The sequence below is a fragment of the Clupea harengus genome, chromosome 6 (genome assembly GCF_900700415.2).
Source record: "Clupea harengus chromosome 6, Ch_v2.0.2, whole genome shotgun sequence".
Lineage (NCBI taxonomy): Eukaryota > Metazoa > Chordata > Actinopteri > Clupeiformes > Clupeidae > Clupea > Clupea harengus.
Genome location: NC_045157.1, coordinates 13463846 through 13478161, shown reverse-complemented (window position 1 = coordinate 13478161; position 14316 = coordinate 13463846). Strand labels below are relative to the sequence as shown.

General features: G+C 45.6%; 2 protein-coding genes across 2 annotated transcripts; both read right to left on the bottom strand.

The window, feature by feature from the left end:
• Positions 1-944: 944 nt before the first annotated feature.
• Positions 945-4887, bottom strand: LOC105908108 (zinc finger and BTB domain-containing protein 24-like). The gene is made up of 3 exons (XM_012836579.3): positions 4531-4887; positions 2156-2395; positions 945-1893 (listed from the first exon to the last, which is right to left on the bottom strand). The coding sequence occupies exons 1-3, from the start codon at positions 4532-4534 to the stop codon at positions 968-970; spliced, it is 1170 nt and encodes a 389-aa protein (XP_012692033.1). The 5' UTR covers positions 4535-4887; the 3' UTR covers positions 945-967.
• Positions 4888-6023: 1136 nt separating this feature from the next.
• On the bottom strand, positions 6024-14116 carry znf710b (zinc finger protein 710b). The gene is made up of 5 exons (XM_042707977.1): positions 13295-14116; positions 12348-13238; positions 9232-9423; positions 8820-8991; positions 6024-8017 (listed from the first exon to the last, which is right to left on the bottom strand). Exons 1-5 carry the CDS (start codon positions 14114-14116, stop codon positions 7839-7841), a joined length of 2256 nt encoding a protein of 751 aa, XP_042563911.1. The 3' UTR covers positions 6024-7838.
• Between the last annotated feature and the right edge of the window lie 200 nt (positions 14117-14316).

Below are 14316 nucleotides of genomic sequence, written 5' to 3'. Positions count from 1 at the left end.
AGTTTGTTGGTCATAATCAGGCAGTAATGTGTGAGTTCTGTGCCTCTTCAAACGGCTTCACCTACTATATGTGAGCAAGCTAAGTCTGTGGGCATCAAATGTTCTTGCATGTGCCTGTCTTTACATACATCTTACATACATACTTTACATGTAATAATCAGGCAGTAATGTGTTTGAGTTCATACTGCTTCGCCTACTGCCTGTACCAGGCATGGCATCACATCTTGCCTCTCTGATCCACAGAGTGTGTCAGACATAGGAAAGGACTACGGTGGTTGCTTACTTCACCCATGGACCGAGCCTACAATGAATCTGGATCTGGGTCACTTGAACTTTTGGAATGGAAAACATTTTTTTCTTTTTTTTTTTACGAGACAGAATATAAGGACAGAATAGAGGTAAATGCAAATATATACAATCATTTCATGAGTGTCTTTTCACTGAACGATATCTGAATTACAAGAAGCAATCATTATCAGCTGCTGAGGAAGACCTCCTGCAGGCTCAACTGAGGGGGTTTGGTGTCAGTTTGGTAACCTTGCAATAAGGCTGGCTGACTTCTCATTCCGCTGTTCTGTTGAGTCAATCTAAGCCTCATGTTTTGTTCAGATGTGAGCATAAAAAAAAAAAGTGATGATAGGAACTGTACACATGATCAGTGTCCTGCAGTTTAGAATGACCGATTCCAAGTCCCTGAATGCCCTCTGGATTGATACATTCCCCAAGTAAACTACAATCTTACAAAGATTTGCCAACAGTTTAAAAACCTTAATACGGGGAAGAATAAGCCCCTAGTGTATTAACTGATAACTTGGTTTAATTTGAATTGAAACTGAGAGCTGGTGCATGACAATCCTGTCAATGCTGCGTCTGTGAAAAGCATAAAGCAACAGAAATGATCTGCCAAGTTGCCCATTTCAATATCCCATCTCCCCTTTAAAAAAAAAAAAAAAAGCAGCCATCCTTCTTAAGGCACTTTTGGCTTCTTCTGCTTCTTGGCCTTCCCCCTGATACCCTCCTGCTCATGGAGAACCTGGTGGTTGAGCAGCGAGCCCAGCTTGTGCATGTTCCTGCCGCAGATGCTGCAGACGTACTGCCCGTTGTCGTGCACCTCGCTCTGGTGCGCGTTCAGGGCCCGCGCCGAGTCGTAGGACTCGCCGCACAAGGTGCACTTGTGCAGCCGCACCGCCATGTGGATGACAATGTGCTTCTCCAAGAAGTGAAGCTCCCGGAACGCCTTCTTGCATATGTTGCATCGGTACACCCCGTGTCGGTTGGGACCCTGGGAGGACGTCTGTGCAGCAACAGGCTTTCTGGTCTCTTCAATTACCTGCTGTAAGTAAGTGGCCTGTTGGACACGAGAAGCTTGCAGGAACGCTTTTCGATTCAGCTTCGATATCCTAATTTTCTCCCTATTCCCCCTTGGCTTGGCTACGGGCATCTCTGACTGCTGTCCACTGGACATCTGCGGCTCTGGCGTCTCACGTTCTGTCTCAGGTTTCTTTTTGCCTTTCCGCTGAACACCTTTGGGCTGTGACCGACGGCCGCGTCCCCTGCCGGGTGGCGACTGAGGAGCCTGTGGCTGCAGCTGTCTCCTCTGTTCCTGCGCCATATCGCTGCCCTTGTGATGCACTCGGAAGTGGCCCTGCAGGGCCCTGTCTGAGGCAAAGCGCAGGGGACAACAGGGGCACTGGTGCGTCTTCTCCACATTGTGGATGGTCATGTGGGCACTCTGAGCTGCCCGGGACGGAAATGTCATCTGACAGATGTTGCAGTCGAGCGACGTGTCCCTCAGGTGGACTCTCTGGTGCACTTTCAGGCCTGTGGTGGATATACACAGCTTACCGCAGACGGGGCAGTACAGCTTTTCCTGTTTCTTTGGTTTCCTTTTAACTGGAGAGAAAACGCAAGAGAGAAACAACAGTTCATGACAAAAGACAAACAATGCATGTACAAATGTCATCAGGTTTCCAACTTATTTTTGGCCTGGATAAAAGCATTAATAACTGCTTGCATTGAACATTTAAAAAAATATCGTATACATTGAGACAGGATCGTCATTAATATGACTGTATTAACATGATCAGTCAGTTTTGTCACATTGCTCCCCAACTTGCTCCAGACTATATAATCGATATTTTTTCACAAAGCTCACCTGGTTGTACAGTTGAATGCAACTCATCAGAGCTGGATGCTTCAAGCTCCACTGGAGCCCCAAACCCAAAGTCATGATCAACTACAAGGACGTCGCTGTCTGATTCTTCTTCAGCGAGGACCGCTGATAGGCCATTTGAACCACTGAATTGTGAACTGTCCATTGAAAACACCTCAACGATCTTAAACTGTGTCTCCTGCTCAGGATACATCTCACTGTGGTCTACCATCTCCTCCAATTCTGACGGGAAACAAAGTTGAATAAAATAATGCACACTAGCAACATTTTTTTATTCAAAAGGGATACATATTACAATTGTGAAGTAACACGAGACAGTTACCATCCAAACATAATTTTCTTGACTTTTCAGACTTCCTGGCCTATTATGATGACATATAGCAGGCCATATAGTGTTGGTCAAAGTTTTTCCCCCGCTTTTTCACTTCACCAATCCACATGAAACTTGGTATGGTTGTAGCACCACATGGCAGATCCAGAAGACAAGGTTAGTTTCCCTCGGTGTGCCATGATTCCCATGGTACTAGCGCCCCCTTAAGTAGGGGGTAGGTTCAAAGCTCTACAATAACCCAGGCAATAGCTCGAAAACCATTTGGCCAAAAAATCTGATTTTTAGGAGCCGCATTACCCTAGCTCATTATGATTCATTTCTGGAGTGGTGCCAACTAGTGAATAATATTCAAAGCAAAAATCTAGCACTTCTCTAACTGATATCTTCACAAAAATTGACACCCAGGATCACGGACACATTCTTTAAATGTACATCGATTTTCGGGACATTTCCTCCATATGGGTGTGCTGCAACTGACATTTCAATATCTCAAGAGCCGCTTAAGCTAAAATTTTGAAATTTGGTATGATTATTCTTGGCTACATTTGCTCACTTCTCCTAAAGCTCCATTTGGCTCACTCAACAAAATGGCCGCCAACTGCCAACAAAAATTCAGCAGTCAAGAAGACATTCTACTAGACTGAAGAGCGTTTACTATACTGAGTGAGTGTATGAATATATCACATCACAGAGAAGTCCAAAACTCTACGTCCCCATCGGCCTTGCAGAGGATCAGGATTTTAAACCCATAAAATGCTGATTGTTATAGAAATTTGAATTTAGTCAATATTAACACCAGCATTGATGCTTTTCAGCACAGTTCATTCATATAATTTCGTTTACAGCTCAAAAAACACATTTTGGGGTGCACCTACACTTTAAACTTATTGATATGATAGTGTATACCCCTGTTCTGTTATAAATGCTGACACGTTTAGGCCTATATATAGCATTTACTCTGCATTTAGTATTGTATTTAAACATATTCTTGTCTTTAACTAATAATCCTACATTTTATATATACATGCATATATTTCAAAACTTTGTAATTAAATGGCAAGCAGTCATATAATGAAGCTCATATTTTTGCTTGGTTACATGTGAATTTCACAAAATGCTCAAATTTAGCAAGAGCATATATCTTGTTATACTAAAGTCCCTCATCCTCATATTCAGTAGACCGGTCTCAAAACCGCAGAATTCAATTAACAGGTACTGCTGCATAGCATTTCAGTGTAGAGCCGCGACATCCTCCCACTATAGTTCCTTACATTTTCACTCAGATTGAGAACAAACATTTAAGTAATTCGTAGTCAGAAACATAATCATTTCAAGATGCCACACTTGTCTTGGTATAGAAAATATGTTATTTCACTTAATTCTTGCTCATTCTCTCACTTTATGAGGTACATCTAGTTCTGGTACAGAGACCGTCTACATATCTGATGTAAAATCCTCTCTGTACTACAAAGTTCCCTTTCTCTCTCGAATAACAGCCTGACATTATGAACGGCGTTAAAGTGGTTTTGCCAATTAAGTTACTTGACCGTTTTCTGGTTAACTTCTACCCGTCATATAAATCAAGCTGCGCGAAATAAGCAGTGGACACTAGGATATCGCTAAACAATTAGTCATGGCCATCTATCACTGGCTAGCCAGCCAACGAGTTAACTTTTTTTCTCTTTACAAAAATAACGTTTCCTTAACACTTCGAACTAACAGCACACCAACATACTTGGGTAAGGTAGAGGGGTATACAGAGTTCTTTTTTTTTAATTAGTGCATACTAGTTGTCTTGCGTGTGTTTTGTCAAATGTAAACAAGCCATTCACAAAGGATTGGACAAATTGTTCGAGATAGCTAGCATAGCTAAACTGGCATGCCATCCCCACGTCTGGGGCCATCTTGGTGCTAGTTACATTGATAGCCACGTTTCGTTGCAAAAAATATGGAATTGTCTCATGGGTAAACAGATTGTTAGATAAATAACTGTAACCAATATGTTTTTTATTTCATTGTTACTTACCCATTTCAGCTCTGTTTTTAACTTCTAAAGATCATCAAGTTTAGCCCAGTTTCGCGCTGCAAACGAAGTTCTTCTTTTAGGGGAATCACTCGTATTGCCGACTGATTTTCGGTGCAGTGTCGCCACCTTAAGATAAGGAGTGTACTGTACATGGAAGGATGGGATGAATACATTTTTACGTTGGTCTCTGGGTCCTGTTGCTCTATAAATCAGCTTAAAACCTTATTGTATTGTAAAAAAAAAAAAAAAAATGTTACTGCATAATTTCACAGTGAAAAGGTTTACATTTCTTTATAATTATACTAAAGATAAAACTGAAGTATTCATTCCCTACAGCTTACCAATATTGATTTTGTTGAGTAAGCACACTTAGTATAACAATAAAGTGCACTTGTTTTCAGTTAAAATCCACCTGAGTTAAAGAGGAATACTCAGTTAATACTAACATTTTCACAAGTAAGAGATCTACGTACAGGGAAAAAATGCCATGCTCTAAATTTGATGTTTCAAAATTAGAATGTGCCAAACTTAAAACTTTAACTTAAAGCTGCATTTGCTGCTGAAAGCCAGTCAGATGTGTGTGAGTATGTGTGTTAGTTAAATTAGTTTATTTGGAGTCAGTATTTTCCCCTTGTCATTGATGCCTTGTGCTGTTGGCGGTATAGGCCTATGGCTCTTTAAAGCACCTTCAGACAATGGCCAGTGTCACCATCACAATATCAAACACATGAGACGCAATGTCACCATCACAGCCATCAGCAACCTACATGACTGATATTCCCTCTGAGGTATCTCAGGCCTGTGGTAGATATGGACCGGTATGGACCGGTTCAGATAATCACTCTTGTATTTACTCCAAGATGAAAAATGTGTGTACCATTTCATTGTTATCTTCTATATACTCAAAATCATAGGAATCTAATATGGCCATTGTGGTAGTTCACTTTCTGGGACTTACCAAATGCTCTTGATTCATCTCAGGACCATGGCCAGATTGAACAACATTGAAATTAATCTTTTCACACATTCCTCGCAGAACTGGTTTCCTAATTAGTCTATTGACTTACTTATTTTCCTTCCAGTATATTGAAACTCAAACAGTGCAAGTCCAGTGGGAAGTAACACAGTTTGTATCTCTGTCTATCAAGGAAAGTAACCTACTCGTAACCGAAAATCAAAAGATACCAGATAGAAGAAATGTAAGACAAAAAATGATTGTAGATGCTCCAACCCCCTCTCTCACTAGTATGCCTGTGTGTGCCCAGGTGATGCATTTCCCTAAGTTCTTCAGTGGTGCTCAGGATGACCCCTTGGGAAGTTACTTCTGCTCTGGCTGCTGGCGTTTCTTGTATGTTCACCACACACACACACACACACACACACACACACACACACACACACACACACACACACACACACACACACACACACACACACACACACCAATCACATTCATTCAATGAACACTTAAAACATACAACGCCACTAGAGTGTCTGAACTAGAGAATCTTTATTAAATAACCAGGAGTGAATTTTCAAAGTCGGTTGCACTACTCATAACCAAAAGAGAAGACAAGCCATCCATCCATTTTGTGAGTTTGAATAACAGACTGATGTATCTCCCAAAGAGCAAAGCTGCAGACTGCCGCCCTGCCTGCCTCCCTCTTCCTTTCTCTCTCTCTTTCTTTCTTTCTTTCTTTTGCAAACATACAAACATTCAGACCTCTCCTACCCAAAGGCAGGGCAGAATGGCCTGGCAACCAGCATGGGAAGAAAAAAAAAAAGCCTCATTAACTATCTACAGAGTGGGCAGATGGCAGTTGGGAGCAGAAAGTAGTGATGAAATGATGAGTTCTTACACAAAGGGTCAAAGGTCAAGTTTGTCTCTCAGAAGAGAACAGAGAGGGTGGGTGAATTCAATTCAGTCCATTAGCCGCTAATTCTAGTGCTAGTCTATACTGGAAGCTGCAACAGAAACAAAAAAAAAAATCTCTTTTCTCATAAACAAAATGAAGTCCAAGACTAGGTTTAAGGCTTCACCAGAAAACCAGCCAAAAGGAAGGTTAGTGGCTAAATACTTGAATTGAGTCCTCTTTTCCCCATTTATAAGTGTGTTTCCATCAAAAAGTGCAAAATAAATAGCATTCAGTAACAGGGGGGACTGTAATCTCTTCTAATTGGACTGATTTGAAATTACAGTCCCTCAGGTGACCAAATACCGAACATGAACGGGTATCAGAATTCTGAACTTTCTAGAGCAACCTCAGCAATCAAACAAAGCAGATACCAGAAGGAATGGAGAAGGATCACAAGTTCTTGCTAACAATGGAAGTTAGTCCATGAAGAGCTAAATTACTACACTTGAGACCTAGAGTTAAGTACACTGTCTTTTTTCTCCGAGATAGCTCACAGTGCTAAACCAGTAGGCTTCGAAGGACCTGACAATGCAAGGTCCCAGGACACGGGTTAGACATAGTTGGTTGTTTTCGGGTGTTGTCGTGGGTAGTTGGTGGCGTCGGGTTACTGATTGTTGGGGTAAGGTGTATATTCTGGCTTACGGCAAGAGCTTTGGTAAAGGGGGTAAACAGCAAACGCACTCTCATCCTTTACCTCAGTCAAACAGACACACACACACACACACACACACACACACACACACACACACACACACACACACACACACACACACACCATACTTAACATTTGCACACCATTTTTCACATGCATTCTCTCACCAAAATAACATGACAGGTGGATTATGGCAGATGGAAAACAGTCCTTTAAATATTTGACTTCTAATATGACCACAATGCAAATGCACGTTTTTTCTTTTTTTGTTTAATATGTCGCAGGAACACCAAACCAGGACTTCCTGTGTATGTAACTGCAGTTTGAAACAGTCTCAGCGCTGTGTTCACTTTCAGAGGGTCCATCAACTGCCTGAGCAGGAAACAGGAAAGTCTTGCGGGTAAAGGTGTTTGTCCAGACTCATAGTCCCTCAGCAGAAACAGGGCCGGAATGGCGGCGCAGTGAGGAAACAAAGCAAAGATGGCTGCCCTCCACAGCCCCCACTGTAATTCCCTGGGGTTGAGTTCTGGTTCACACAGGGTCTGTAAGCGCCAATGCTGGCAGCAGGTTTGTGTGTTCATTTGTGTGTGTGTGTTTGTATGTGTGTGTGTGTGTGTGGGTATTCATGTGTGTGTGAGAGAGACTGTGTTGCGTAGTAGAGGTCAAGAGTGGGGTGGGGACTCAGGGGGAGATGTGTGGACATGAGGTGGGGGTGGGGTGGGGGGGCAGTTCTTCTGCTCTCAGGCTGAGTTGAAGTTCCCCACGTCTTTGCCGAAGTTGTAGTAGTCCAGCTCCTGGATTGCCACCTCGGACAACTTGGTGAGGTTGGGCGCATCGTTGTTCTCCATATTCTCGGGAGGAGCAAAGTCAAAGTTCTCTTCTTCATAGTCCTCCTGTGGTTCTAGCTCTGGTGGGGGTTCTATATGAACATAAACATCAATGTTAACACAAACATGCAGTGCACATCTATGTTAACACATACATGCAGTGTATATCTATGTTAACACATAAATGCAGTGTATATCTATGTTAACACATACATGCAGTATACACAAGTTGAGCATCTGAGCCTGTCTGAGCATAAATAAAAATACTGTTAACGTATCCACACAGCTGAAATGCATGTCTTTGTTCTTGCCCTGGAATTTGATAGTGGATGAATATTAGTGTCCTCACTGAGAGGTGGCTATGCGGCTTGTAACCTTCATGTATTTCTGTTGGAGTGGGACACCGTGTGCCATGTGCATGACTATGTGAGTTTATGAACATGTCTGTCTGAGTAAAGACTACCACGGCATGCTTGACCTGAGCCGTACGTGAGAAACCTTAATGAGAGAGCAGTGTTGCAGTGTTTGACCTTCATGAGTGAACGCGCGTGTGTGCCAGCATCCGCATGTGAGCAGGCTCACTACATCCATCTGGGAAGATGCCCATACAGCCTTTGGTATTCGTGTGTGTGTGTGTGTGTGTGTGTGTTTGCTTGTCTCTATGTGTCCATCTGAAGAGATATCCATGAAGTACATGTATGTGTCTGTATGTGCACACTCCTCAGTGTGTATTTGCATGTGGGCTTGCTCTGTTCATCTGGAGAGATGGCAATACAATCTTTGACACTGATGTGTGTTTGTCTTTGAGAGCGAGAGTTTTTTTTCCTTTAAAACACATTTATGTGTGTGTGTGTGTGTGTGTGTGTGTGTGTGTGTATGTGTGGGCTGGCTCACCATGCCCGTCCGGAGAGACGTCCATGCCGTGTTTGACCTTCATGTGACGGCTGAGGTTGCCCTTGAGGTTGAACTTGCTGGAGCAGTAAGGGCACTTGAAGGGCTTACTGCCCGCGTGCAGATGCATGTGGCCCAGCAGGTTGTACATTCGGTTAAAGGACTTCCCACACACCTGCAGAAGCACAGCAAAGTTACTGAGTGTGCGGGATTGAGTGCATATGTGTTTGTGAATGAGAGACAGATATTGTGTATCATTGTGCTTGGTGTGTGTGTGTATAAGAATTAACAAGGGCTTTCCTTGCCCGTACTAAAAAACAAAGTACATTAGTTGACCCATACTCAAATAGTTCAGTTTGATTTGGAAAAATCCTTGGTTGTGTGAGTGCATGTGAGTGTTTGAAGCGAGCCTTGCCTTGCACTTGAAGGGTTTGACAGGAAGATGCACGATCATGTGGGTCTTGAGGGTCTGCTTCTGGACGAAGGACTTGAAGCACACGTGGCACTGGAAGGGCCGGACGCTGCCGTGGATCAGCATGTGCCGCTTCAGGTTGGCCGACAGCGTGAACTCACGAGCGCACACGTCGCACTTGAAGCCCTTACGACCCTGGAGGGAGAGAGGGAGAGAAAGAGGAATGTACAGAGATTATTCAATCAGAGAAAATTGGTTCCTGGGGCTCAATTGGTGAAGCAAGGTACTAACGACACCAAGGTGATGGATTTGCTACCAGGGGAGCACACATGCTGATGAAAATGCATATTTGTATTGTACATGCCTTTGGGTTAAACATCCAGCTGAATGAATATAAGTATGTGCAAATATAGAAATGACAAACAACGGCATAATTTCGCTTGAGGTTTGAGGCATTGATGCTGAGCTGATGTGGCTATGGCTATGAGTGTATTTGGGTGTGTTTAAGTGACAATGGTAGCTGAGATATAAACAGCCCATACTGTAGAGACAGACTTACTAGAGAGAAGAATATGCGCACATCCACACGCACACATCTGTGTTTGCATATTAAGGATGGCCTTACATGTGTACGCAAAATTGCATTTTGTTGTGGAATAAAGCAATATTTAGTCTTAGTTTAGTCTTGCCTACAATAATCTTTACCAACTTGCAAACCTCCCTTATCACTGAAGTTCCACAGTCTGTCCGTCACAGAAGAGTGACCCGGCTTTGAACTATGAACAGGTCAGCTCAGAAGCCCGTTTCGGAACACATTTTTTACCAATTGATGGCATTCCTTTAATCTAACATTATACACACACACCATTAGTGTCTATTGAATCCAAGTCTGTCATGGCAATGTGTGCCTTACGCAGTTCTAAAATATATCCACCAGGGGGAGCAAATGCCTCTCAAACAAGAACAGATCACACTGGTTACACTCAATTTCTGAAACTCCCCGCGATATACATAACTTCACCTAATCTGGGGACACGGCACACAATACACAAGCTTAACAACATTACCTTAGCCAATACACAGGTATATATGGTGTTATACTGGACATCATGGTGCAAAGATGGAATGAGTAAAGTGAACACACAAACAGCAACGGGAAGGGAAGTAAGACAGCAAGCAGCCTGTTAAGAGTTTGTGTGATTTACAATGCCTACACTTTGGCACTCTGAGAGTGTTAGGTGCTGTGTTTGTAAAAGATGAACTCTGTGTGTGTGTGTGTGTGTGTGTGTGTGTGTGTCTGTGTCTCAATCTGTAGCAGCACAGATAAGCCGACTGTGTGTGTGAAATGGATCAGAGTTTACAGATGATCATTTCAATAGGTGAGTTAGTCTTTGTGTGTGTAAGTGCATGGAACACAGGCTAGGCACACCGAGGTCAGGGTCACTACCCACCACAAATACCCTCTAAATGCATGTCAGATATGATTTAACCGCACAAAAGCACTGTCCACATAACAATTTGTTTAAGGAATATGGAAAATCACAACCTGTTACATGGAACCAACTCAAACTGGTATTTTACAAAAAGATATTAGTCATCTGAATGATTCTCAAAAGAAAGTAACTCAAGCAACTGACAGAGGGTGAAACAATGCAACTGAATCTATGTTAACCGTGGATGTCCAGTGTTTGGCACCATGAAATACTCCAAACTACGGTTTGTGTGTCTGTGTGACCCGTCAGAGCGAGTCCTGGAGGTAAAGTATTTTTTCACATCCGTTGTAGGAAAGGAAAAGTTTGATGTGATCAGTGCTGTTGGTCTATCACTAACCTACCGTAAAACTATTTCAAGCTAACGACCCAATGCTACACACCATTGGTCTGGTGTGCATCTTCAACAGTAATGGAGATGTGTAGGAATCAACACCTGACCAGTCATACCTGCCTCTCAGATTTATTGATCAGCCTCCACCTTGCTTAATGTTCTCTAGTGTATATACTTATACATACCATACGATTATTCCACCACCATTTAATTCCCGAACACACTGCATCCTATTGTTGTTTGCACTGCCACACACAATTGCACTTGAAACGTATATGGTTTGTTTTAACATTATCTGTATATTATCTGTACATTGTCACGCTATTGTCTACATATACTGTACACTGTCTGTCTACTGCATACTATTATATATTGTCTGTATATAATTTGTATATTGTCCTCAGATTAGAGCGACTAATGACCAAATGTGGCCATATGTGACATATTTGGCCATCAAAGCTGATTCTGATTGACACTTTTAATGCTGGCATGAGACGTGTTGTCTTGAACTGACCTGGACAACAAGTCATTAAAAGTGGGTCACAATCTTTGGTTACAATTAACGAGGTGTTTACAAAAAGCTGTGACTGCAAGCATTTGGCTGTAACGTTATACTTAAACATCTGATCATGAGAAGTCTGAAGTCAGATGAGTGTATAAATGGCTATATGGGCACGACGTTTTGAGTTGGAAAGTTACCAGCTGACTGAAGTTAATTTAATGCCTCAAGAGGTCCAACGCTTCATATAAATACGTTTCTGGAATTGTACTGTAGTAATACAGGTTACATCCTGCCTCAGCAAAGGGGAGCTAGACATGACAACATTCCCATCAAACCTGTTCAAACTAATGTCTTCTTGGCAACCACTCTGTCTCCACAAGAAGCTCACTGGTTTCTCACCAGGCACAGCTTAGATCATTAACTGGGTGGACAGGTGGCTGGGTGGACCAAACAAACCGGCAACTGACCCTGGGACCTGCGAGCGGCCCTAGTTAGTGTTTTAGGGTTGGGTCTGGTGCGGTTGTTTATCAAGCGACTCATACTGAGATCTCATTTACACTCAGGATGTGTTTTTCTATGCATGGATTGGTATCTCAGTAAGGCGCCTTGAGACAATTTTATTGTTTTGGCGCTATATAAATAAAATTGAATTGAATTGAATTGAATTGAAGTATCTTGAACTCTTGGCACAGAGGATATACCTTGCTTGTGTATAAATGCATGGAGCTATACTCTGTGCGTGTGTGTGTGTGTGTGTGTGTGTGTGTGTATGTGTGTGTTTCTCCTCCCTCACCTTAACCCTGGGCGTGCTGGGCGTGCTCCCCTTGTGGGTGAAGGCGTGCTGGCGCAGCAGGTAAAGCTGCTGGAACTGCAGGCCGCACTGGGAGCAGGCGTAGGAGCGGCCCGGCTGGTGCTTGAGCATGTGGCTCTGCAGTTGGCTCCGGTAGGGGAAGGACTTGTGGCACTGGCCGCACTGGAAGGCATGGGGCCCCTGGTGGCTGGCCTGGTGGCGCTTAAGGTGGGCGTAGGTGGGGAACTCCATGCCGCACTGCGAGCACACGTGGCAGCGGCCGCGCTCGTGCTTGGCCTCGTGGGCGCGCAGCTCGCTGGGGTAGGCAAAGCCGCGGCGGCAGAAGCGGCAGCTGTAGGGCTTGACGTCGCTGTGCTGCAGCATGTGGCGCTTCAGATGGCTGGTCTGTGTGAAGGCCTTCTTGCAGACGGTGCACTTGTGCGGCCGCGTGCCCTGGTGAGTCAGCAGGTGCGTCTGCAGGTGGCTTGGCTGCTTGAAGAGCTTGCCGCAGTGCGGGCAGGCGTGCGGCTTGATGCCGTTGTGGCCCAGGATGTGCGTCACCAGGTTGTATTTGGAGGTGTACGACTTGTCGCACATGCGGCACTTCCAGCGGCGCAGCCCCTCGCCCACATCCACGCAGTACGACTCGTTGATCTGGATGTTGATGTCCAGGCGATCGATGCGCCGGCCCGAGTGGTGGTGGTGGTGATGGTGGTGGTGGTGATGGTGGGCACCCGTTCCAGGACCTCCTGGTCCTGCTCCTGCTCCTGCTCCTGCTCCTGTTCCTGCTCCTCCACCTCCTCCTGATCCTCCTGATCCGCCTCCGCTGCTGCCTCCTCCTCCTCCTCCTCCCCCCCCCCACCCTCGCCCGGATCGTTCCAGAACATTCCTTGACTGTTCTCCTCAAACTCTCCGCCTGGGCCGCCTATCTCGCTGGACTCGTAGCCCACCTCGCTGTGCTGAAAGTAGCCACTAATTTCCTCGTCTCCTCCTCCGGGGCGGTTCCTCCCGTCCTCTTCTCCTCCCCTGTCGTCGCTGTTCTCCCCAGCGCCTCCTCCTGCTCCCGCTGCTACTCCTGCACCCCTCTTCCCCGGCGGAGGTCCGTGTCCACCGCGGTCACGCGAGGAGTTGTGCGGATGGGGGTGAGGGTGGGGGTGTGGCGGCGCGTGTGGGTGCGGGTGATGCCCGTGCGGGTGAGCGTGAGGGTGCGGGTCACCCTGTGGTGTCGGAGTGTGGGAGCTCTTGGCTTCGCGCAGGCAGTCGGGACAACCGGGGGGGTGCGGCGGCAGAGACGGCGGAGGGTCTTTGTGCGCCAGTCGGTACCCTCCAGCCGGGTCACCCATAGGTATCCCAGTCATCATGTGCCCGCAAGGCGGCAGTGAAGATCCTGCAGATGACCCTTCACCTTTGACTCCCACCCCTGACACAGAGGGGTCAGGGTGGCCTGTTGGGGGCTTGGGGCCGTCGTGGGGGGGTGCGTGCCACCTGCGGTCGCCGCAGTCGGGGTGGGGGGGCATGTGTCCGTCCTCCACTAGGCCGTTCTGGCCCAGGTAGTCTCCGTTGGCCCCGATGAGCTGGTCGGCGTACTCGTAGTCCATTCTCTCGGAGGGGGGTGCGGGGGACTCTTTGGGGTCGCCCGTGTAGAAGCCGTTGGGGGCGATGGTGGCTCCAAAAACCTCGTTCTGTGAGATGAGGCCCAGCACGGCTGCCTGCGCCAGCGACAGCACCACCACTGGCTCCGTCTGAGTGCCCACCTCCGCGCGCCCACGCATGACCTCAGACGGGCATTGGACTGCCCGCTGTGTCTTCTCCTCCTGCAGGGCGGATAGAAAACACACACGTAAGCGAGAAATACACACACACGCATGCATGCACGCTCAGAAACTCACACAAGGGAGACACAGAGACACGTGCCCCAGGACAGTAAGAGAGAGCTGGAGGGAGTGAAAAGAGAGGACTGGAGAGAGGGTGG

Coding starts and splice junctions, on each gene's coding strand:
- znf710b (XM_042707977.1), bottom strand. CDS start 14,116: ATGCGTGGGCGCGCGGAGGTGGGCACTCAGACGGAGCCAGTGGTGGTG. Junction 9,424..12,347: donor CCAGCACGCCCAGGGTTAAG/GTGAGGGAGGAG, acceptor CTCTCCCTCCAG/GGTCGTAAGGGCTTCAAGTG. Junction 8,992..9,231: donor TCAAACCCTTCAAGTGCAAG/GCAAGGCTCGCT, acceptor GTGCTTCTGCAG/GTGTGTGGGAAGTCCTTTAA.
- LOC105908108 (XM_012836579.3), bottom strand. Junction 1,894..2,155: donor GCATTCAACTGTACAACCAG/GTGAGCTTTGTG, acceptor TTTTCTCTCCAG/TTAAAAGGAAACCAAAGAAA.